Source organism: Empidonax traillii, unplaced genomic scaffold (assembly GCF_003031625.1).
Source record: "Empidonax traillii isolate 1590-97213 ecotype Southwest subspecies unplaced genomic scaffold, ASM303162v1 scaffold34:size3740991, whole genome shotgun sequence".
Lineage (NCBI taxonomy): Eukaryota > Metazoa > Chordata > Aves > Passeriformes > Tyrannidae > Empidonax > Empidonax traillii.
The window spans coordinates 944175-970224 of NW_020955227.1; the positions used below are offsets into that span (position 1 = coordinate 944175).

At 44.5% G+C, this 26050-nt stretch overlaps 1 protein-coding gene across 4 annotated transcripts in view; it reads right to left on the reverse strand.

Annotated features, from left to right (window-relative positions):
* Positions 1–26050, reverse strand: part of FUBP3 (far upstream element binding protein 3) — a 36118-nt gene that overhangs the window by 6287 nt on the left and 3781 nt on the right. For 2 of the 4 annotated variants that reach the window (XM_027911671.1, XM_027911668.1), the window contains exons 2-16: positions 24421–24526; positions 18780–18830; positions 18265–18298; positions 16601–16650; positions 14923–14994; positions 14184–14241; positions 11408–11570; positions 10403–10501; positions 8327–8431; positions 7797–7899; positions 7023–7123; positions 5876–6017; positions 1297–1457; positions 591–664; positions 3–79 (exon numbers count right to left, since the gene is read on the reverse strand). In XM_027911671.1, coding sequence (XP_027767472.1) covers positions 3–79; positions 591–664; positions 1297–1457; positions 5876–6017; positions 7023–7123; positions 7797–7899; positions 8327–8431; positions 10403–10501; positions 11408–11570; positions 14184–14241; positions 14923–14994; positions 16601–16650; positions 18265–18298; positions 18780–18830; positions 24421–24526 — 1396 coding nt within the window. The remainder of the gene's footprint in view (positions 1–2; positions 80–590; positions 665–1296; positions 1458–5875; positions 6018–7022; positions 7124–7796; positions 7900–8326; positions 8432–10402; positions 10502–11407; positions 11571–14183; positions 14242–14922; positions 14995–16600; positions 16651–18264; positions 18299–18779; positions 18831–24420; positions 24527–26050) is intronic. The other 2 variants (XM_027911669.1, XM_027911670.1) reach the window with 2 other exon arrangements.

The window sequence follows — 26050 nt, forward strand, 5'->3', positions numbered from 1 at the left end:
ACTTGGGACTTGCTGTCCAGGCTGCTGCCACGTCTGGTAGGTACTGCCCCAGCCCTGCGTCATGAACGCCTGAGGACCACTGCAGAGGACAAAAAGCCATGCTCAAGTAGACCATAAGATACTTACCAGGCCACAGACATGAAGCTGCCCACAGGAGAGAAGCTGTAACTCATAGTCAGCAGCTGCTGAGCAAACAGGTGAACATGGGAACAAAAGGAAACGCTGTGCAGGTGTGAACTGCTGGGTACTGCCTTGGTGTCAGTCTGTTCACGAAGCCAAGACAAAGATACATCACACTGAACAGCATTCCTTGTGCTCCATGCAGCTCAAGGCTTCTTCCCATGCTCTCACTGCACTAGAGATAGGAATTTTGGAGGTGCCAATACCTACCTGGTTTATCATGTAATAGATGAAATTTTTCCCCATGGTCAGGCTTAAAGGATTGAGCTTGCTTGCTTTTGCTTCTGAATGCTCAATCTTTAGAAGGCTCTGCTATATCCCACCCCTTCAGGGCCCTCCAACCTTCTCCCAACACTTCCTAGCTCCCAGCCACCCCCCCAGCCCGTGGGTGATGAGATGGAGCAGCTTACTTTTGATGAGGTGTAGCGGGTGCTTGGCTGAACGGACTTTGACCAAATCCTCCAGGTCCACCCATGCTGGTACCCTGTCACAGAATCCACAAATATTTAATGCCAGCTCCAAGTACAGGGTGGAGGCAGCTATTATGAGCAGTAAGAAAGGAGAGAAGAAAGCCTGGGACACGTGGATCCTCAGGTTGGTGTCCAGCAATTCAGCTTTTCAGCTTTCCTACACCCCAGTCCAGTATTTTCCACGCTTTTTTACCAAAGTAGTACTGCAGCCTGACATTATTAAGCTTCAATACCACAGCACTGCATTAAGTGTAAGATCAGTCATCCTTGATTTACTGGAGCAAGGAGTTGAATGTTTTGCTTTCAGGATGATGCTGCCAGGATTACGTCACTTTAACACAGACATGCTGTTGTCTTCCCTTCAAAAACATCCTGTGACAGACTTCTCATACCTTATTATTGCTGTTCTTCCCTCTCATATAACTGTACACACTACCCACGATTGTAGCAACAGACAGATCCTTCAGGGACCACAGCAAAAATCAGCCCAGTGGATGCTGGAGGGCCACCAAATTCAAGGCAGCTGCTAGCGGGCAAATGGTTTTGAAGCTGAATAATGTAAGCATGTATATTCAAAATCCAGGCCTACAGGTACCTAAACCACGTCTGAAAAAGACAGATGAAGATCAGCAGAGATGGAACTTACACCAACTTTCTCATCTATGAGATGTCTAGCGAGCTCGATTTGCTGGGGGACCCCTCTGATTGTGAATATTCGTACGCCAGGGTCTGTGTTCGGAGGTGGATTTCTCTGGAGCTCCACGTGGGCTCCCGACTGCTGATTTATGCTCTTGATGTTCTCACCACCTGAAGAAAAGAAAACCAAGGTGTAAGGAGGGATATCCTGCGTGGCTTTCCACAAAACCATATAGAAGTCAGGTTCTGGTAGTGGATTACAGTTTCCTTCTGTGTGCCTCACGAGGTGGACTGAGGATGGCAACAGCGAAGGATGTCACAGCACCTGAGCTCATGCTGCTCCTTTAAGAACACACAGCCCCCCTGTGTGCACACATCCCAACAAGATGCAGCACGGCTGGGATACACTCTGACAAAACAGATACAAAACTGCACTGACTGAATTCTAACGGTCTTGCTGTCAAAATCCTCCAGAAAAGAAGGTAACCTGCAACCAAAACATGCTGCTGCTTTCCTTTTTTATCATCACTAAGGCAAAAAGCCATCAGCCACATACCTTGTAGCTTAACAAAGCTTAAGCTTTCTTTCTTTTTAGGTTATTGCCCTAAAGCAGCCCCTGCTTTCACCCTGCAGCTACACATCCTTCCACAGCCACAGCAGCACAGGATTCCAGGCTGTCTCCTGCTATTTCAGAGTTAGCTGTGCATGCAGTGAACGTGTCTGGCTCGTTTGCCATCTGGATACACAGGAGCACAGGAGTGCTTCCAGCAGGATGCAGCAGGGCCAGTCACAGTGGATCTGATTTCCTCAAGACCTGCTAGGTCCCGGTCTCTTCATGAAATTTGCTTAACAAAAGCCTCAGCCAATGTTACAATGGTTCAATTCTTCTTTTGGAAGCTCACACAACTTACAGACCAGCTCCACTCAACTGAAGAAATTAAAGGGTGCGGGGAAGGAGGGGGTTTTATAATTTTTAAAATCACAAACCAAAACATCACCAGCCCAAAGGACAAACAGCAAGCAGAATAGAGAGCAAAGGAAACTCACCAGAGATTTGTATTTGGTTTTAATTAAAAAAGAGTCTCCAAAAATAATCTCCTCAATTTTGCTCACATTTCCATCTCTATACATCCAGCACAACTTCAAAACAAACTGTGGATGTTGCAGACACTTGTTCATTTCATTGTAATGGACTCGTGACCTTTTTAACATTTTAAAGCCTTCTTGGGGAAGGGAGGAGGAAAAGTTGCCAAAGGGCAATTAACTCTTTCTAAATGAATTTTTGAAGATGCATTTAACAAAAGATAGTCGTGTCACATCGCTGGGCAGACAACAGGGATTGTACTGTGCAGCCAAAAGCCAACCCACTTACTTTCAGTCAAGCATGGGAAAGGGGGAAGATAAAGTTTCAAAACCAAGAAGGTTTTTTTCATGTAATGCTTTTGTCTGATGCAGACTTGTTTGAAGCTCTGATTTTTACATATTGAGGTGAGATCTGAATCAACAGCCATTTCATCTGCTTAACGAAAACGGAGGACCCTTTCAGGCAACGCAGTTTGAAGAAGCGGCAGAACATCTTTACTGGGCGACCAAGGCAAAACCAGGGGTTGCTACTTGCACTGCAGATCACTTTCTCTTTCCAAAAAGGGATTAAAAATTGAAGCACTCTCAAACTGGAAGCAAGGGATAATACAGATTTTAAATCACTGCCCCATTCGGCACCCAGTCCGTGGTTGTTGGGACTGTTTCCACATCAGGTCTCTCCCAGAACATCGCGCAGGATCAAGTTTTGCTGCCACTCCACGAGGGAGGCTGCAAGTTCCTACCCCCACACCAGCACCTGGTGCCCTTGTCCTCCTTACCCTCCTGCAACGCCAAAGCTCTTCCCCCCCATCCAAAGCCATCCCAACCCAGCCTCCAGAGCATGCAAATGAAGTGACGCAGCCCCCGTGATGCTGCCGGGTGCCGGAAGGAGTCGATCTTCCCCACGGCGAGGTGACCCGCTCGGCACATGGTGGCTGTCTAGAGGGCATTCATCCCGCTCCATTCTTCCACCTGATGGGGGGCAGGAGGGATCCAGGAGCGGCCTCCCGGCTGGACGTGAAATCATAAAGCAATTAATCAAACCTGCTCAAAGCTGGGCTGACAAGAGCCGGGCCGGCCGCGGTATCCGTCAGGATCGCCGTATTTATCATGGAAATCCAGGGGGGCCCAGGGAGGGCTGTTTCCAAGCACCACCAAACACAGACAGCGCTTGACATGTGTATGGCGCTCGCCTCCACCCTTCCTCGGGGCCTTTGGAAGAGAAAAGCTGCACCCACCCACCCTCTAGAGGGAAAAGCCACGCACGGGATCCACAGGGAGCTCCTAAAGGCTCAGGCTCCCCAGCTGAGGAGTGGTGTCCATAGAAAAAAGGGCCCTAGACCTTCTACCACATGTGCTGCAGAAACAGGGAAGTTTCTCATCTCAATCTCCCACTTTTCCCTGCCTCAAGTGGCCACAAGGAGCTGGAAGCACAGCAGCAGTTACAAGGTCACATCACACACAGCACACTGGGGGCCCGGGGCACCCATGGCTTAGGTGACCAAGCTGATGGTTCAGAGGCCTCAGCCAGATTTTACAGAGAAGCACAATACTCCTGTCCTGTATACTAGCGGGGAAAAAACACCCAAAAGGTGGAAACTGCTTAGAAACTATAAAGGGGACAAAATGTTTTATAATCGGTCACTATTAAAAAAAAAAAAAAGATCTGCTAAGATCCCCCCTGCCCTGCACTGCCCCACAGGCAATGGGGGAGGAAAGAACAAGAACTGGCTGTCTTGCATCAATGTATGGAGAGTGCAGCACATCCATGCTGGTCCAGGCCCCAAAAGGCAACACTACAGCCATCACTCACTTGACAAAAGTGAAGGCTGCAACAGCCTAAGAGCATAGGCACTGTGAGAACACCGATTACAAGGTGGTATTACAATGCTCCAAGCACTCAAATCACCATACAACTAGTAATTAGTCACTCCAGAAAGCTTCTGATCTGGCCGGGTAAGAATCCCTATTTTGCTGCTGGGGAAACAAAGGTAAAAAGCCACCCTTCACCCCCCAGCGAGGCTGTGCCAGGCCCTGCACTTGAATGGTAGGACGTTCTCTCCACTACCTGCATTTATCTTTTCAGCACACAGTGCTCTCTGTAGTCACAAATGCTCCACTTCAGTGCACTGCAGAACAACAAGTGACCTTTTCTGATCCTTTATTAAGGATGACTAATGGATACAGCAATAAAGTTTCATTATAATTTGCTTTTTCCGTACATGTAAGTCTCACTCATGGGCTTAAAATTTGCTTTGCTTGATCTTTTGCCCAACTGGCCTGTTCAGTGAGGACAAGCACAGTCACCCTGCAATTTCTGCATAATGGGGAAGGCAGGTGGGTTTTCATACTGAGAAAAGTGTTCAGGTTTGTGGCACAGAACAACATCTGAAAACAAATGCAGATACATGGCTGATCTGCCCGTGTCCCTTGTCATCCAACGAGGCAGGAGCTCAGGGTGCTATGGGGAGGGAACAGGAGTCATGTGCAGCAGGGGGAAGAGGCCACACCACATCTCACCACAAGCTCAGTCCTGCCCAGAAAACTAAAAGCCACTGAAACATGTCACAGTGCCCTCAGATCTGCCTCCTTTCCCGGTGTAGCTTGTCTACTCCTATTCTATTCTTTGCTGAGGCTAAAAGCCAACTGTGATTACCTAAATACCAGTTCAGGAACATGACACTCTTTCTGAAATAAGTAAATAGAAAAATTAAATGCACCTTTGATAGGTCAGTGCATTAGCTCAGACACATCACAACAGCTCACAGCAACAGAGCTCTTCTGCTCCTGGCTCTGCCCTAAGTACAGCCCTGCTCTGTGAAAAACTGAGACTGCTGCTGGTGCCCAGTATCATAACCATCATGGGGTTGTCCTGCTCCTTGAGAGGAAGGTCTGATGACTCCTCCTCCATCTCCTTAGCATGGAGAGATCCAATGGCTAAGGCAGCCAAGGGGCCTCCATGGCAGTGAACATGCTCACAAGGTGCACCAGGTCAGGTGCCAGCCCAGACGCAGAGAAGACAAATCCTGCTACTTCACTTTATTCATCAGACACTTCAGGTATGTGGCTGGAAGCAGCTACTGTTATTACCACACTCAGAGACCTTCCATTTCATCACACAGCACTCAGAAATCCAGCATGATGAAATGACTGCTCTGCTTGTCCCTGATAAACTGTCCTTTAAACGAATTCTATATAAAAAGAATCCACAAATGAACCTGCCTTTTCTCAGCCAGCTGCTTGTTATAACAAGCTTATTTGACAGCTCTGCATGAAAAGCCTCTCTTACAGCTTGTGAACAAGGGCCTGGAGAGTACAATTATGAGTGAGAGCACCACAAAGAAAACAACCACAAGCGGTTACAGCTTATTCCTATGCTGCATTCACCGGCCACTAAATACCTACAATTACAGAAAACTCCAAAGCTTCACTGTCAGGCAGCAAGAACGTGACCATCCTGAGAGGGAAGGATGGCAAGCTCAGCTATTTGGAGTCATCAAACCCACCTTTGCCTATAACAAGCCCACACTTGTCAGCTGGCACCGTGTAGGTTATTTCCTGCATGCCCCCGGGTGTTCCAACGCTCCAGTCCCCACGGCCACGACCTCTTCCTCGGGCGACAGCCAAGCTTCCAAAGCCATCTCGTTCCTTACAAGGCAAAACATGTGTATCAGTGGTTTGGTTTTTTTTTTTGCTGGCCCCAATGCACATTAAAAAAAACAAAATAAAGCAAGGTAAGTTAAACTGGCTCATAATCAATGGCACCGGATTGAGATATTCCTGGACATCAGTTTCACACTGAAGGTTTTGAAGCACTTTAAAGAAATGCCAAGTAATGTAGGTTACAGTTGCCTTCCTGACTCAGGAAGATATTTATATTTTTAAATGCATGCCTTTATATCTTCTGAAATAAACCCATAAATAAGCATCAACTACTAAGGGACTTTTAGTCTGTGAAGGGGGCTCTCTTTAGAGCAAACAAGAGATCTTGGCACGGACACACAGAGGAACTGCTTCCAAACCCTTTCAAGTGTCATCCTTTAAAAAACTGCTGGAATTACTCAGCTGAAATGCACATTTTCCAGAACTTCTAAAGGAAGCTTTTAAGTTCAAAGACACGTAAAGGAAGTACCTATTTTGGGTAACTGATTTCTCCAAAAGCAAAAGCCATGGGCAGTCAGTGACAGATCTCGAAATTTAAGTGGACTATTAAAAAAAATAATGAAATCAAGCATTCAACCAGATCTCAGGCAGGAAGAGTTATCAAGATGGATAGATTATGGACCTTGATTGACAAATTATGTTCAGGTACCTAACATGGCCTAAAGTTTTAGATTCTTACAATACAAAAGGGAATATACAACCTCCCTCATGAGTCTGCCCTTCTACTTCACCCATCTTTGTACTTCTTGCTCTTGGGCAATGCAATACGTTGCTGTGTCTTAGAGCACAGTGTCCCAATACCTGAACATTTATCACCCTCCTGTGCCCTCCCACCAGACCAGAGGGCTGGAGTCTGAAGAGGAGGCACCACTGAGCACTGGCAATGCTGTGCTGTCTGAGCAGAGCCTCCAGTCACTGTCTGATGACTCCACTCTACCAGGTCACCCTTTCCAAATAACTTAAGTTCCCATATGTTCCCACAGAACCCACCTGTGCCGTGAGGATGAGCTCATTGATGATGTGTGCTGCGTGTTGACACCTGTCAGGAAGCCCCATGACCTGTGCAACTCTTTCAGAGCTAATCCCATCATCTGTGAAGAGAGGTGGCAAAGACCAAATTAAAAGGAGAAAACATCCACTCGCCAGCACAAGCTTCCTTCCAGCACCACCACTGCTGGCAGCATTTTCACACAACAGAACTATCCCAGGAGCTACTGCTTCCCTCCACCTTCAGCCCCTCTTCCCTGGACTGAAAGAAGACAAAACCCAGCCCACACTGCAGAGGAACAACACTCAAAAGAAAACACACTTTCAAATGTCAAAAAGCTATGAAAGAGACTGATATAATTTTAAGAGGACAAAAGGCAGCTTTGATAGGTGATCAGACAGCCAAGGACCCAGAGAAAGTTACTCAGAATTAATCAACTCCTGATCCCCAAAGGCTTTAATGTCCTGAAGGAGAATTCTTTAACAGGAAATAAAAGATTCTTGTTATTGTTATTTTGTTTATCCGTACAGTTACCGCTCAAGACATGACTGTTGTGACAGCTGATGTTTGCAAATGAGCTGTATATAATCTTACTCTCTGAAAACCAGAAGTGCATGAGGAGGCAGCACATCATATTTAAATGGGTTTCAGAAAGAGAACAATGCACCTGTGAATGAGGAAAGCCTAAGCTGCTGGAACCTCAGCTCAGATTCATTTTAGCAATCCCAAAGTGGAACACTGGTCAGAAAGTAACGGCTCTCCATCCTCACACAAACCTGGTTTAAATTGAATCCTAACTCCAGCATCATTCTGAATCTTTTTGATCATTTCTCCATTTCTTCCTATCACAATTCCAACAGCAAACCTGGGCACAGAGACCTGATGGGAAAGGCAAAGGAGTATGAAAGCTCAAAGAACTAGACTGAATGACTCTGATTTTACAAGGAGATGCTCTTTAACTTTGAGGGCGGGCCATGTTAGGCAGCTCCAGGCTACAGAACCGCATCGCTCGAGGAAAAAAAAAACAAACACGTGGCCACAAATTCCTTCCCCGCTACATGAACTCTGCACTACAAGAATGCAGCTTAAAAAAAAAAAAAAAAAAAAAAAGGAAACAATTCGAAAGGTGCCATCTGGGAGTCCCCGAGAACTCCTCCTCTTCGCAGCCAGACTCAATTCTTCTGGCAAAAGAACACAACGCATTTCAAAACAAGCTTACAGGTTACACATGTTGCAGTTTGATGACCTTCCCCCCACTGCCCATCCCCACAGGGAGGTTAGCAGAGTACTGGTGAAGCAAACGTACCTCTATGCTGCCTCCTCCCATCCTAGCACTGAAATCATTGCGTATGCCTCGGAAGTCTGCCTGATCTTTGTCTCGGATGATCTCCAGTACCATTTCCCTCGCTTGCTACATGGGGAAAGAAGTTACAGTTAGAGCTTCAAATTGTTCTGCTTTGCCATCCTGGTGTTTTAGGGCCTCAGCAGTGGCTCCAGGCACAGGGATCTCCACCTCCTTAACGGGAACAGCATTTTGATTTAGGGTTTCTTTTTACCGCGGTCAGCGGAGATCTGGTCTTGTTGGCATCTTCTGTGTCAAAACCTGCCAAGTGCGTAAGGTGGCAGCTTGTTGTGTGCAATTGCTTCCTCCAGTCTTTCAAAAGGGCCCTTTATCTCTTAAAGTATCTTTGATTTTTTTTTTTGTTCTATTTTTAGATTAAGGGAAGTGAAGGCCGTTTCCTACGGGGCATCAATAGAGTAAGGCAGAAGCCGAGATAGCACAGCAAAGATCACGTCCACCAAGAGCCAGAGAGCACGTACCAAGGAGGCAGGTGGGCAGCAGTGACCTTACTGTGAAAAGTTAAAACCAAGTCTGCAGCAGTCCAGCAAGATCTTTTCTGAGAAAAATGAATGTTCTCTCTACCTACTGGTAGCCCTCAAGGCCATTCACAAGCCTGCCTGGAGCCCAGCTAGCAGTACCTTGGAAATCAGCCAAGAGCAGTCACCATTAAAAAAAAAAAAAAGCCTACATGTCAAACCTAAGCTTTTGTTTCTCTTTAGTACCAGTCAAGCTTCGACTTCTTGGTTCTATTTCCAAGCTTGAGGGGCAGTGGTGAATCTGACTCCATTTTTACACGTTTTCCCTCTCCCCAGGGTATTTTTTTTTTACAAAAGGAAACAACTCAACAACATCAATTTCAGAGACATCAAGGCAGAAATAAGGGCGATGGAGGGATTTCACAGGGATTTGGGGGAGTTAAGAAACACTGCTGCAGTATCCACAGAATCCCACCAAACCCAAGGATTCACTACGCTTCTCGAGTGCTTTATAAGCACACTCAACTTCAAGTGCCTCCAAGATCTCCCAGCCTGTGCAGTCTCCATGTTTCCTTGGAATGACATATGGCATGGAAGATGTGACAACAGCAAATCTTGCAAGGCAGAAGCCACCTGGCAAGTGGCAGCAACTGAAAGTATGATTTGGTTACAAGTAGCCAGACTGCCATTGCACTCCTTTCTGCACAGCTACACCTCCACAGTAAGAACTTGGGGGGGGGGGAAGGGGAAGTATTAAATCTAAAGGCCCACTTGCAATAAGATCTTTGAAAAATACAACCCAAACACACCATCCCTGAGCAACATCAACTGCTGCAGCAATTTGTGGTTAGGGAGATCCTATGAAACAGAACTACTTTTATTGGAGACAGGAATGCTAAGCTAGATTTAAGTACTTAGCAAGGTATGAAAGGCACTTGCTGAGAAGTGAAATCGTGGCTGAGATGTTTAGCCCCATGGCTAAACTTTAATGCTTTAGTTCAAGTGCTCCCATCAGGCTGCAATCCTCCAGTCTCCGGCTGATCGTGGGGTTTAGTTTGAACCGCAGGTAAGTCCAGATCTGTAGAACCCTGACACAAGCAGACTGAGGTACCAATATCAAGCAAACCCCTTGGTTTCAGGAGTTGTTTTGGGACTGGTTTTTTTTAATTACCTGCGTCGATTGGCTGTCTGAGAGTTTTGTGGAAGGTCCACTGTCTCAAACGTGCGACTCAGTCGCTCACTAAGGACCCATCTGCTCCAGTGACTGAGCTGGGATTTTTTGCCACACAGACTGGAAAGCATTTCAAAGCTACTTTCTCCAAACCCTCCTCATCTCTACTCCTACCCATGTGTGATATTTATGTGGAGTGACAGCTCCTAGGTTATGCCATAAACAAGCTAGTCTGGTGTTTTAACTTGCTCTACTCAACCTTACAGAACAAACAAAACCAGCAGGATTATTACATTTACAGTTGGATTTGACTCCATCAGGTGCTCACAAATTACGCTACAGTTTAAATTTCCCCTCAGTTCTCTGGGGCAGTGGCTCACTTGTGTTACATACCTGTACTTTAAATGCATCTCCAGTAATACGGAGAGGTTTATCTGCTCCAGTAGGCAGCGGACCATCCTGGATCATGATCATTTTCACACCTGTTCGCTCCTGAAGAAAAAGCACAGAGCACTTTGCTAAGCAGAGTCCCCACCCAAAAAAAGGGACTATATTTTGGTTACTCAATTGTTACGTAGGTGAAATCAGCACCTTTACAGAATGCTACTTTAGCTCTTCATTAGTTACAGCACAAATTCAGTAACAGTCCCAGAGTGTGAAGGACTGCCAGAAAGTGTGCCGCTCCTGAAGCTCTCAAATAGCTGAATCCTTGCAAGGAGAACCCCCTCTACCTCGACAGCTGATTTTCCAGCCCTTTCCGAAATCTGTAGCTGTCTGCACGTAACAGTTACTAAGTGATCAGCCTCAAAACTATATGGCAGAGGTCTAATCAGGGCATTCAAAACTCCTACATTTTTTGACATAGATGCTTTTCTAAAACCCTTTATTCTTTAAAAACTTGTACCAGGTGAAGTAATAAAGAATGTCTAGGAACATGGTTTATACGTAACACAACATTTTTAATCAGAAAGGGGTGGGATGCGGAGAAAAAAAAAAAAAAAAGATGACACGCACCAGTTTTATCATAGATCAGCAACAACAGAGAAGCACAGCACTCTACAACAGCATGGATGGCATTAAAAGTACTGCAGAGCAGAGCAGACACAGCCCTTCCCTGGCTACAGTGATCCCCTCCTGAACAGCACGCACCGAGTGTTATCTACAGCACACGGGTTTCTGTCACAGTTCTGGCATAACTCCACTATGTGAGTAGCTGGGGCCACACCGATTTTGTTTGTAACACAAGACTGGATTTGAGTCCAGCTCTCTGAAGGCAGAAGAATAGTCCCTGCTGGAGAAGGTGAGAGCACTTAAGGCTCTCCATTTCAGCCCGCTCCTGTCGATCTAGAGAAGCTGCAGTAGGGAAGAGGAGCCCTAAAGGAAATGCATCTTGCGCACCTGCAACTGTTTTATTGTTTCACCTCCTTTGCCGATGACTAGACCCACTTTGGATGCCGGGATCAAAATCTCCTGAATCGTACTGTTGCCATCAACATCGTTGTGAAAACCGGGTCCGTTCCGACAGCGATCTACAATCTGCCCCAGTAGCCGTTTTGCTTGTCTTTGGAAAAGAATCGAGGGAAACAACCATTAGACAACACTGTTCCACGTGCCCAAGAGACCAGGAACCACCGGAATGGAAAGTGATCAGGGAGAGGAGAAGAAGTGAAAAGATGGAGGAAACCAAAGTCAGCACAATGTTTGCCTTTTTTTTTTTTCTTTTTAACTCTCTGATATCTATTTTCCCCTATCATGATCATTTAATAAGCAGTTTGATTTTTGAAAGGGGAAGAGAGAAGGAAGAGCAGCAGCATGCTCTGACCTCTTAGGAAGTTAAGGACAATAGTTGGACTACAGCATTCGGGGTGCTTGCTTTCGGTGAAGATGCTTTAGGTTCTGAACTTTTCTAACACGTACAGTATTTGGTGAAACTCAAACTCTGTTCTCTTTCTCGGTCAAGACCAAAAGCAGACACTGCTCTGACACTAACACAGCCCATGGATTAACCATTCTCTGATCAGTCCCAGGCAACTGTCTTGCTCTTCTCTGCCTGCTCTTACCAGCAGCACCAGAACACTGTCCTAACACAGCCTCTGCTCCAAGCAGTAGGTGCTGAAGCTACACCGCGAAGTGAGGCAAGGATACTGCAGCAGCCACCAGTGAAAGACTGGGTTCTTCTACTCCTGGTGAGAAGAGACACACAAAGAAGCATTTGGGAGATTAAAGATCCCTCCACTAAAATATTTAGCATGTCAGAGGTAACTGACTGTGTTGCCCCTCCTCTGGAAGACTCCTATACCAACACATCCCATTCCTGCCCTGGTCCCACAACCCTTCTCCGAAAGTCAAAGAAATTCACTGGTTCCCTGTTCACTCCAATGCAGCATCTTCCCCTCTCTCCACTTCACACCAAGCTGTGGCACTCTAAGAATGACTGTCTTCTCTCTGGGGATTTGAGGAACCAGTACAAAGTCAGCCCTTCAAGCAGACATTCACCCAAGGCAGCTCAGGGGGTGGTGCTGAGGCTGCACACAGAGCAGAACACTGCTTGCTCTCGACTTTCTCACAAAACAAGTGAAAAGGTGGAATTTCTGGAAGTCCACTTCAATTATTCCAGAAAAGTCTTAGAGAGTTTTATTTACTCATCGTCATATTTTGCATAAAGTTCTTCTAGTCACAATATAGAGACCACAATAGTTAATACACAACGTATTTCAGATGAGAAGGGGGTCACTTGGAAATTAACCCTGTTAGTTTGCCACTGGATATAACTAATGAAAACATTCCTCACAAAACCCTTCTCAAGAAGTCTGACATCTAATTGGTTTCCTTTCTTCATTTTCTTTTTCTACAAGTAGCCTGAAAAAACACTTCAAACAGCCACCTTGACAAGAATTTTAGCACAAAAGTAAATTAAATTTCACCTAATTCCATGTCCACGTTCTGCTTCACAAATCGAGTATTCTCACTTTTAAATGTATTAATGTTTTATTTAAAGGACATGACATTTAACTGCTTATTTCAGAACCATGAAGTCTTCACTATAATTCTCCCCCCTTCTCCCCCAACTGTATCAGGCATCCCAGCTTTTTAATATTTCGCTCTTGTTCTGAAATATCCTTTGCTAAAGGGGGGAAAAAGCACTTCAATACCAGCAAGAAGACACTGCCTGCCCTATAATGTGAGTCTGCCAATTATATTTATTCTGGTTCACTGCTTGCAGTATTATGGTAGAATAAGGAGATTTAAGTACCCTTAGATCTCTTAGGAATGGAAGAATGATGAGTGTCTTCTCTTTAGAGAGACAGTCTTTGCACCCATGTATTTTCACTATCAAATGCAACTCAAAGATTTCCAGATGGATTTTAAAAAACCCACCTACCCAAAGGCTGGGGAGAGAAAGAGCAGCTCCATATGTTAAGTGTGTTCCTGTAAGCCTGAGGATCCTGGATCCAGTTCCAGCAGGAGGTCCTCAACTGGTTTGTGAGAGTCTCAAACTCAGCTCCTGGGAAGGGGGAGGGAGGAAACACTGTCCCTAAAGTTTCTATAGGACTAAAGATCAGAAATCCCTGCGGGCTTGGCCACGTGTCTCTACCATGCAAGGAGCAGAATCAAGACTTGGGTTCAGTCCTTTGCTTCTTGTTGGCAGCGATGCAGAGACAAGCACCCAGTGGGCCTCATGCTGCTCTGCAACAACACCAACACCTCCAGGGTATCCTGGAGCAGCACCAACAGGCTTTACAGGCCTCATGCAGCCCCTCTTCAGCTGGAAGGATGGTCATCTCAATAGGAGGAGGGAAGCGAAGGGGAGAAGAGAAGTGCCCTTCAAACAGCTTAGCTCAGTATCCTGGAAAGCTGCAGTTGGAAAACTGCGTCCTAGGTGCCCTAAGAGCAACCTCACCCTGCGGAGGGGAATTCCAAGGAAATTTCTGCAGAGGATTCAAACTGCAAGTGGGGAGAAAAAAAAAAAAGAAAAAAAAAAAAAAAAAAAAAAAGCCTTTGAGGTGCACGGTTTAAAGCATCAGACCAAGAGGTTCTATGCTCCAGAGACCCTCAAGTTTCTCTAGGCCAACATTTGCTGGTGTGGCTGATAACCAAGTAGCACCACTGACAGAGCGCAGCATTAGGGAGAAGAGAAAGAAGGAAAAAGGAGGGAAATGAAATCAGAACTCACTCAATGCTCTCTGGTGTCCCAGTGAGTACACAGGGCCTCTCGGGCATCCCACCACTGTCTGCAAAGGAAACAAGAAGAAAACTTGTAAAATACGTGGAATTAAAAATGGGGCGGTTGTTTCAGTAACCATCAAGCACCAATGGTTTCAGTAACCATCACCACCCCCCTGCACACAGAGCATGCCAAAAGAATTCAAAGACATCCAGGATCAACATATTTTAAATGATTTACTGGATGTCTGCATTCTTTTAAAGCCTTCCCGACCAATTAGAGGGAGGGGTAAGAACTCAGATGACATTCATCAACAGTTCCACATAACAGCACTGCAGCACAGAACAATGATGCCATTTGGGTGGATGGTCCCATTTTCATGATGCAAGGCAAGCTGTATGGAGAGTTGCTACCACCCTCCTGGAATGTCTTCTGCCAGGAGATGGAGCTGACCAGACTAGTCAGAGGCAAACCACAGAGCTGAGCAAAGTGGCACCACCAGGAGGGAGCTCAACAGAACGGACTGCCCATTTGCATTGTGTCATTCCCCAAACCACCTGACAAACCTGTTCTCTCTCTCTGCTGGTTGGGAGGTGGGTCCCACAACAGCTCTCCCATGCCTGTCAGCCCAGCCTGTATCCCTGTTAATGGTGATAACACACCGGGAGCATGGGAAGTGCCTGATCCAATGGCCACAACACCCTTCAACGTTAAAACCTGCTCACCCACAGCACAAAGAGCCTCTTACCTGGAGCAATTTGAATTTTGCAGCCAGACTCTGCCTGAATCCGTGAGATCTGTTCTCCTCCCCTGCCGATTACTGAAATGAGTTCAACAAGCATCAGAACATACCATTTTCCCAGGTAACTGCAGAGCACCTTCCCCCTTTTACTCCTCTGCAACTATCTATAAAGGAACAGTATGACTCCAGGATTGCAGAAGAGACATCCACAGCATGACCAAATTCATCATAGCAGAAAAAAAACCCCATTAAAATACTGCTGAAAGTTATTCTATTTGTTTGCAAAAACAAGCCAAAAACCCTGTCTTGCACTGGAATGGAAATACACAGTAAGAAAGAAATAAGGCACTAGTTTGAGTGCAGCTAGAAGAGTAATTTAAGTACATCTTGTTCAGCCTGAATCAATAAGCCAGTTATTCGGGGGACTAAAAAACGCAAAGACTTTTATTTCTTTAAAATTCCTGTTTTACTGCCATTTCTGAGTGGCCATGCTATTTGGTTGGTCTGCACTTAGACAGCACTACATTCTGAAGTGCCCCATCAACCTCACGTGAACACAAAAATCCATCTCCCTCAACCCTCAGAGTCCACACGTTGCTGTTCCACAACGAGACATACAGAGGACAGACTGTGCCCAATCCCCATTCCTACCCTTCCCAGACTGCAAAAAGCGCAAAACTGTCAAGTCAAACAGGTATGCCTGGCTCAGGATGCTCCCAAAGAAGCATCCCAGCTGTGGGTTTGCATCCCCCCACATCTGTGCGTCCCCAAACCAGGAGACAGGGACGATGCCTGCAAAGCCCCCCTCTCGCAGGGCCAAGCCTCCCTCCAACGTTCCCCCACATGTGGCACAGGGATTGATAAATAAAGAGGTCTGGCAGGAGAGGAATGAGCACTTCCTTTGCAGGAATTTGAGTTACAGTCTTCTGGTGTCTTTAGAGTCGGGACCAAACTTGGCGCACTATGGGGTAATTATCACGGCCTGTTATTTTCCTTTTTACTCTCCATATATCAAATTGGAAGGGATACACAGAGACCCAGCAGTGGAAGAGTCTCTGCAATCACTGCAGTAACACATCAGCAGGAGGTGCCATTGAAAGGAAGAGTAATGATCATTAAGAGGAAGAGAGAAATTAGGATCAAGCTTGAAAGAGAACAGTATCAGGAATGCAAATGCAGCAAAAATTCTCATCTGGTTGCGTTTCCCTGCAGCAAATGTTAGGAGAAATTTAAAATTCTTAATTTGCCTTTAATTCTTTAAAAAAAAAAAAAGTTAATTCTTTCTTTAGCTTGCCTTTAGTCAACTCATATTTTAACATTTAAAATATGGTTCCCTTCTTCAGCTCTCGCAGTTTTGCATACTCGAAGTAAAATGTTTCAATGAGGGGAAATAAATTCACTTTTGACTTGTTTAAGTATTGTGCTAATGGGAATTTAAAGGAGAAAAAACACTAGAACTCCCAGTAACTTGTACCAAATGCTCTTGTTCCTATTACAGGGACACCAAACTTTTCCATTCAATTTGCATCTGGATTTTAAACACAGATCCTCTGGTCCCCATGAAGACACAGCACTAAACAAGGCTTATCCAAAGGCTGGTAAGCACAAAAACTTGTGTCAGAATAAACAGCATTCCTGCACAGCAAACACATCAAGAAGCATCAAAAGCATCCAAGGTACTTACTAAATCCAACCATTTTATCAGGCACTTTGAACTCTTCTGTTATTACAGCCCTAAAAAAAAAAAAAAAAAAAAGAAAAAAAAGAAAAACAAAAAAAGAAAAACCCCATCAAATAGTCATTACAAAGAACAATTTGGAGACAATTACATCCCTGCCACGGAACCTGGGCTCAGCACAAGGGTTCTGCACACATCACAGTCAAAATCATTTGTTTCTGAAGAGCCCTCTCATGGTCACCCAACTCCTCCTGTGCTGGATCCATTTCCAGTCTATCTCTGCCATCTTCAATAGAGCCAATGGAAAAACCCCTTTTTGTCATTCTTACAGAGAGGTTTAACAAAGAAAAAATGGCAAAGTTTCCCTAATACTGAGCCTAGACCTTCCAAGCAGCATCTGCCAACTGCTTCTGGATATGCTTTTCCCAAGACACACTAATCAAAGCCAGTCCTGGCATGACCCCTTCTGATATTCCCAGGTTTGGTGTTTTGGGGTTTTTTTTGCCTGTTTGTCCTTATCACTCTTTTCTTTGGAATTAATAAAAGTTGCCTTTAATAATCCTCTGAATTTTTATTATCCCAACACTTCCATATCTATTGCTCTTTGGACTTTCTCAATGTGTCTCTGCCTCAAAACAGCACCCAAAGCAGTTTCCTAAGACCTGACCCCAATCAAATAGAAAGGAATTAACTAGGATTGTTTTTTTTTTGTTTTGTTTTGTGGGTTTTTTAAGGTCATTTCTGTCTCGTGGAAAACACAACACAATGAATATGAAATCTGCATATATGCATTATATACCATTTGTTCAGCAATCTAAAAAGCAATGAAACACCTGCATAGTAAATTCAATGCAGGTTTTGTGGTGAGGCATATTAAAATGTTCCCACTTTTTGTTTTAGATCAGTAAGGGAAGGTATAAAATACACACTAAATTTTATTAGTCAAGTTGCAGATAGAGTACTAACACTGCCCACCCTTTCTGGGCTGTTCTAGCTGGACATTAGCTTTAACTTAACCATTAAAAATTCAAGGTCCTACAGTGTTCATGCACATTTTTTGTCCCTTCTGCTGAGGCCCCAAACAGCTGGTCAGGATGGAAATGCACTACTATTCACCTTCAGGCTAATGCAGCTTTAGAAATGCTCTCCCCCCTTCCTACTCAAAACAAGGCAAACAACACCTCAAGACCAGGATTTGAGAAAAACTGATAATTTGACATTTGTATTAGATGCTAAGATGTCCTTCATGACAACTCAGCTTCAGTCTTCCAAAATCATCTTTGACAAAGGAGTCATCCCAGGTCATATTACACCAACAAAACTAAATAATAATAACAACAATAACACATCTGTTTGATACTTCCACCTTTTGTCAAAATGCCAGACCTTTTTAAACTTTTTCTTTCTTGTCCCCCCTGCCTGGGCAGGGAAAAGGAAAGGAGAGGGAGAATTTATTTTTTTTTTAGTCCTGCAGATTTACAGGAAACAAATCCAAGTTTCACACGAACTCCTCTTTTTTTCCATCAGAACAAACAGCCCAGGCTGGAGAAAACCCAAGCTGACAGTTTCTCCACATTCTCAACCTCTGACTTCCTAACACTACTACAGATGGTGGATCAATAAACAATTAGAACTGATCAATAAATAATAAAACATAACCCACTGCTTACCTTTGATGTACCAGGGCCCCTAACTGGTTACCTACTGTGGCAGAGAGAGAAAAAAGGGAAAAAAATCAAAGCATTAGCACGGATAAACTAACTTCATCCCTATAGAAAAAGAGTTCTTACCGTTTCATCAAAAAAGAAAGAAAAGCAAAACAGTAATTTAGGTTCAGTGGCTGAAATGAATGAGTTATGTGGTACAAAACAGGAGGGGATTTCTTGATCAACACACACCATAACCCAGTGTCCAGCTGAACACAGGATAGGGAATTGATCTGTGTCTCCCCATGCTGAGAGTCATGGGAGAAAATCCTGCCTGCCCAAATCCCTGCAACTAACCTCCCCCCTTCCCAAATAAGCCCAAAGTAGTTAAAAAAAAAAAAAAAAAAAGGAAAAAAAGGAGGGGAGGGAGGAGGCAGAGGAGAAATTTCAAGCAGACTGGTATGTATTAAAAACACGAATAAAAGCTGAGCAGAGTCAGAGATTCACTCAGTCCAGGTCAAAAGCATTAGGGCACATACTTCTCTCTGTGTCTCTGATCTGTGCTCCATGGAGCCCACTTACACGGAGACCTGTTAAAGGAATAGGTCTGTTAAGTCACCTCGTGACACCCAAACAGTATTTAAACCCTACCAAACACACACATTCCAGGCATTTCTGCCATGTTCTCTGGTGGTCCACCTATGATCAGTTATCTCCCCACTGACACCCCTCAGACAGACTTCTCTCGCCCCCATCAACCTCAACAGATTAGATCTTTCTTCCAAATGTTAACAGGGAAAATATCATTAGACAGACTCATGCAAAGTGGGAACACATTCCCTGCTGAGCTTCCTACTGGACTTTGCCTGCAGCAAACCAGCTAAAAACCAGACCATTTGGTGCTAACAACCAGTTGAAAGATTATATTGCATGCCTGGAGGGCACAGGGAGCAAAACAAATGAAACTGGCCAACATGTGAGCCGTGATAATAAAGATGCTGTTCCAAACTACCTTGCAGCAAGCTGCACATTCTTTGACCCGAAATAAATTGGCAATCAGTTGGCAGGGATAGAAAGTGGATGCATCCCACACTCTCTAAACCTGGTAGGAAAATGCATAAAGTTTGTGGTCAAACACTTTACTCAGAGAAAATAGACAAAGAGAGTCAATAGTGTATTCCTGCTGCGTGTCAATACCTTCGTGACAGTTCTGGACCATAATATTGACAATACATGTATTTTATTACTCTCCCCAGCTCAGTGATAAGACAACTGCTGCTTTATTGACTCTGCTACATTTTGTCTTTGCATATTCTCATCCTGAATATAAAAAGCTCTAATTTGATAACTACGAACATTGCAGTTGAAAAAGGTGGATGATGTAATAGGGATTATTTGCTCTGGCTGATAAGCTCCTACCACGGAGCTGAGCAAACAGGAGCAAATTCAGAATCTTGCCCCAAACTGCAAGATTTGAATATTTTTACTACACCCAGTAGGTCTGGTGGCTACTGGTGTAGTGTGGGGTTGCCACAGCCAAGGCCACTCATTGTGAAGATGCCCAGGAAGAGTGAACTGTGCAAGGCTGTATTTAAATATCCACCTGGCATTTCAATTCACCATGGCAGCTCTCTCTCTGAGCAGCCCGTTCCGCTGCAGCCGCTGCCCGCAAATTATGAGACAGATACACATCCTATAATCAACTCCCCAAGTTCATGCAAGGAAGGGAAGAGCCTTCATTTTGTAACATAATCCTACACTTCAAAAAGACAACTTCTTAAGGGAAACCTGTACGAGCACAGGAAGTTAAATCAGCCAGGGAATTAATGTTTTAGAGGTATATAACAAGGTGTCCAACCCTTTTTAAGTCCTACCCAAACATAATGCGCCATTCACCACTCCAGGCAGGTATCAGCCTTAATGTTGGTTTATTGTACAAATTAGTTAAAAAAAAAAATAACGCCACAATAACTTCGTTGAGCGACCATTCCTTCTACATTTCACAGATAACCTCTCCAAGAGCTGAGACTGAAGGCACAGAGAGAGAGAAATGGAAACCATTTACTTCGAGTCAGTTATGATCTGCCTCTGTTTTGGTGGGGAAAAAAACAATGTGGCTCCCGGTTCCATCAACCTAAAGGTCCATTCCTTTTCCAACATGCCCATTTTGCTCTGAAAAACAGGAACTAATAGAGAGGCAGGGCTGGGGCAGCCCTTGCTCGCTGTAATTCCGAAAGCTGATGCACCATTCCACTGTCTCCCTTCACACCGAGGAGGGGGCTGAACCCTGACAAGCCACGCACACATTTCCCCGTTTTACATCTATTGAGTACAATTTAACTGTAACTGCGGTCATTTCACTGCAAATAAGGAAAAACAGTGAATAAAATCAGCACAATTTCCCGCTAATGGCACCTGCTGGTTGATAACTCTTCATTCTGCTTTAGACTTCACCTTAACTGAATTCCACCTAACAGACACTCAAAACAAATGCAGATTTTTTTTCCACCCCATAAAACAGAGCAGTGCCTCCCACTAAATTAATGTGCATGATGGGAATATACAATCTTGTCAAGAATACCTTCATGGCTAGAATAAAATCAGAGTGACACATCTCCCAGAGAGCAGTGGAACAGGGTTGCATTTCATACTTGTGAATAAAAAAAAAAAATCATAAATTTTAGAAAGCTGCAAGACATTGGTTAACCTAATTCTTCACCATTAAATACTGCAAGGTTTTTCTTTAATTAAATGGTCAAAACCTAATAATATTTGTGTCTGCCTCCACTGCAAATCTTTATAATTATTTTTTTTTCCCCTCCCTTAAACTGCCTTATTTAAAAAATGGCCATCTGTAAAGTTACAATTTTGCAGAACAGTGGCATTTTGTGCATTAAGCTAAACCTTTTGCCTTCTGCCCTGGTCCCACTGCTGCTGCAGATGTGTCAAGGAGCATCAGTGCTGACTTTCACCAGCTGCAAGACAGGGATGAAGTTTCCTTCCTCCCACCACTATTTTTATTGGAAGCACGCTGGAGCAAAGAAATAAAGTGCTCTGTAACAACTGGATCACGTTGCGTTAGATGACACAAAAATGAAGTTTTATTACACCAAAACAGGCCATCCTCGTATCTGGGTGCACCACAAGAGCTTGGGGAGGTGGAAGGGGTGGAGGGGGGTGGTGTGTGAAGCTTCTCCAAGGTCTCTCACCTTTGTTTTCCCGGAATCAAAGGATGCCCCAGCCCTCAGCTGCAACGCTGCTGCTGAACCCTACAGATCTCACTGGACACTCCTTGAAAGCAGCCCAAAGCAGGGCAAACAAAGGTAACATTCTCATCAGTCTCTTCCCAGCAGATTGGATCCCTGCTTCCTTTGAACAAAAGGAGGCTGCTTCTCTAGAGATTATTTAGCATTAAATAATTTTATTAAATCGTGCTGGTAATTAGAGGGAGCTTTTAATTAGAACGGAGGCCAGGGGAAGCCACTGGCCATTAACAGGAGGGCTGGGATGTGTCCTCAGCAGCAGCCACAGGCAAGATGCCACCACTCACCTGCCCCTCGTGCCCACCTTTGCTGGGAAACATTAAACCCCCTGCAAGTGGCCACAGAAATGCTGGGTACAACTTCCTGGCAGCAGTACAACCTGCTCTCTTCCCTGCACCACAGATATTTTCAGGATTATTTTATGGTTGTTTCCAGAATGGGGAAATAAGGAAGCCAGGGAAAAGAGGAATAATAGTCTCAAGCTCCATCCAATACCCCCAGGCCAGGTCACCAGGGCTGGGCTTACAGATGAGGGTTCAGATGAGGGTTAAAGTTAAGGGAAGTGCAAAAAGCACTCACATGCTGGTTTCCAACACGACGACAAATCTATTTTTCCTGGAAATGCTTTAAAAGCAGCTGCATTTGTTTTGATCAGTGCGCTGTCACCTGTCTTAAGAGCACTTCCTAAGCTGCCATCAGCCAGCCACAGCAGCAGCTGTTTACAAAAACAGACGGGAAGAATTAGATTGTCCTGAAAGACAGACAGTTTTCCTGTCACCTTAAACACTTCCTCTGGAGCCAATGTTTTCAGCAGTATTAGCAACTGCATTAATTTCCCAAGAGCTGCACGGGGATAAAGAAGCAGCCAGACCTGCACCCAACTGTGAATATGCAGTATACAGGGGTGAATTTCCCACCAGATTTGTTTCCAAGCTGTCCAGAGGAACAAAAGGTATCCCGAACCCTGCACTAGAACATTTTTAGAGCACATGTAACAACACAATTGCTTCTTGACAATGCCTCCAAACTGTGGTTCACAGACAAGCAGAAAATGGAGAAAAGGGTGGGCATGCAATCCTGACACCCCTCCAAGTGATTTGCTAACCTAAGTGTCCTGTTAGGGACACCTGTATCTCAGTACAGGACTTGCTAATGCCATTAGAAATAAAACCAAAGCTGAAAGAAGCGATACAATCCCTGTTCCTACCTTGACAACTCCCATTTTTTGGTGAAATTCCAGCCCTCTAAAAATATTACTTCCACCATTTCTCCTCTAAGATCTCACAGATCAGATTTTTGGGAGGGGAATGTGACAAAGTTATATACAGATGTACATGAACAACCAGGCAAAAACAAAAGGGCAAATACAATAATATTTTAAAACCAGTTCAGGCAAGGTCCAGAACTGAACACAGGGTGAGCAGAACAAGAATACAGGAGTCAGGAGCAGCCCCTCTGGAACAATACCTGCTCCATGGAGTTCTGTATCACAGCACAAGAAACCAGCAGTAATGTGCATTTATAGCCCAGACTGCAACAATACTGACATGGTCTGCGTCAACACAAACACGGGCTCGCCGGTGCAAGTTTAAGTACAAAGTCTAACCTGTGCTGTCACTAAGCCCTACAACCATTTCACGTGTTACAATTGCCTAAAACCCATTTTGTCAAGAGGTCAGATCTCACACTTCAGTCTGATGAATCAATGAAAGCCAGAGGCAGGGCAAATGTTGTGAATGACTGGTTCCCAGAAGGTTATTTTTATTCTTTTTCACACACAGAGCTATTCAGACACAGCTCAGAGCTGTTCAGCGTTCCCCAAAGGGAATGTGCACAGCCTGTGATGGCTGAGCACCTTCCGCTGCACAACCAGCACCCACCAGCAATGCCAGACCTCCTGCTTCTCACAGATATAGTGATACTCCAGCTGGAGATGCAGCCCCAGATAAATTCCTTCTTTCCTAAAACCCCTCACCAAAGGAGCAGCAACCTGTTGCTCAGACAGAGCCAAGAGCAGAGAACAGAACAGAAGTGGGTGGTGGCATGTGTTCAGAAAACAGTAACAATTGCAAGCCAGAGGCTCTACATAAAAGAAGCTTCTCCCCATGCTCCAGCATGTTCTTTCAGACTGAGGAGCAGACGTGCAGTTATTTTCAGCCTTTGTATCAGGCAGAAAAAAAATTCTTTTCAAAACAAAGTGCTCGGCAGCAGCCTTGCTTATCTCCTCAGTATTCCTGAACATATCCATGGGAGGAGAGAATCACCCTGCAGGGCTACCTGTGGCAGGAAAAATACTAGAGCAAATAGAAGAAGGAAGACATGGCCATGTTGTTCGTTTTTGTTATAATCAACCACAAGGAAAGGTGAGCTCTTTGCATCTATAAAGCATTAGATAATACAGTTTAAACACTTCTTGTAACAATGCACATTATTAGACTTGTCAAACCCAGAAAACTCTTGTTCTAACATTTCTGTTGTTCCCACCATAGATAAGACACTAATGGCTTATTTTAAAGCTGTAACACTTCATGCAATATTGAGTCATTACAGTTACCAGATAAGGTCCATTCAGTAAACTATTATTTGGTTGGGACCAACATTAAAAGCTTCAGAGACTTCAGAATTCTTGAAGAAAAACAGTGAATAAAGCTAAGCTAATATAGGAAGTTTTCTTCCAGCTTGCATCAACTTACATCAATACCTTTTCTCCTTAATATTCCCAAAGTTCATGAACTAACAAAGAATTGCTTCACATTAACATTAATGCCTTCAGATCAGACTAAACAGCACAGGGGAATCTTGTATAAAATTTTTAAACACAGGAAGATGTGTTTTCCATCCTGAAAGCAGACAGCTGCCTCCATGGATGAATTTCAGGAGCTGCATCCCCAGGAATGACTCATCACAGCCAGCTTACCTCCATCATCCAGGGGCCGTTTCTGCACTCCATAACCGTAGACTGACGGGTCCACAAGGGTTGTAGAGTTATTCAAGTGAGGAATATCTCCAATTTTAGCAGCAATCTATAAAAAGAGGATAAAAGCTTGATTAGCATACCTGAAGTTTCAGCCACCACAGCTAAATACTTTCTCCCCATAAGACACTGACCCCAGTCCAAGCTTCTTTCAGGTGGCTTTGTAACAAGGTGTTTCTTTTGTAAAGTAAACAATTTTCTGCTTGCTTTTAATATTTGCTTAATTAAGATGGCATTCGCCCAGTTCCTCTTCCTGATCATAAGCAGGCATTTGCTCCCTGGAACGTTATCTTCAGGATTATTTGCTCAATGATAGCTGACAAGCTAAATCTTGCACAGAGGAGGGTTCAAACTGGCTCACCAACTTTGTCCTGGAGAAGCTGCCACCAGCAGAGCTGTGTGGGAGGACACATAATTCCTCTTGTGTCCAGGGCCAGACACCCAGAAATGCACACTCACACCTCCATGGGGGAGCAGAGGGACAATGTGAACATACACAGCACAAGGACAGGTTTGGGAACTCCCTGTCAAAGAGACTGGATCACTCTGTTTGCTTGCATGAGGAATAAGCCAGTGGGCAAACTATCAGCCCAGAATTAGTTTCCATTTCCTGGAGTGGTCAGTGCAACACAGACAGGACTAGTGCTGCCTGTGCCTCTGCTTCCAACCCTTCCAGAGGGGGAACTGCCATTCCCTTGCCAAGCCAGGGAGCAAGGAGTTTATTTACAGGAAAGAGGAGACAGTCAGGTATCACAGTAAGGGACCTAGGTAAGCAGATAAACTAGGTGAGGCACACACCTAAACATCGCTTATTAAAAGTGAAAAGTTAAGCTCATCTCCAGTGACATGTGGGAGCTGTCACTGCTCTCTTGAGCTAACTGGTGTTCCCTGGGTGCTGCACCCAAGTTAACACCCCCTCCCAGGGACAGGCAAACTGCAGTCCCACAGCACCCCTTGCCTGCATAAAGTACTCTGCTGTAATGAGCAAGTGCAGAAAAAGCAGTCAAAGAACAAATATAAAGCACAGGGTACTCTACAGCATTTGCTTCCTTTTACAGCAAGAAGAAAACCATTGCACAGGATCTTTAGCAGGAGACTGATCTCACTCTTTTTATACCTGGATTTCACCGGAGAATGAGCAACAGGAAGAGATGAAAGAGCATTTTACACAGCGTGTTTTAAATGACAAATACATCTAAAGGTGTTTCTAAAATTTGCGTTTTACTGCAACAGAAAGACATCTACTACAGTAACTGTGGTTGTTGACACTCTCTTCTGCTGCAGTGGAATAAACAACTGCCCAAGATTCAGAACCACAGGGTACTGAAAAAAGCTATTTGAAACAATCTTGAAAGATTGAGGGCACTGCTTTTAGGGAGAGAATAGGAAACATTTTGTTCAATGCCCTGCATGAAAAGCACTGCAAGTTTGGACCATTTTCTCCTCATATTCCATTCTGTCCTGTCTCCTTTCACGAAGTCAACAACTTCATCGTGTCAGAAATGCCAGAAAGAGAGTAAAATCTACCAGCAGAATGATCCTGCGGTGAAGCTCTGAAGACAAGTGCTTTGTA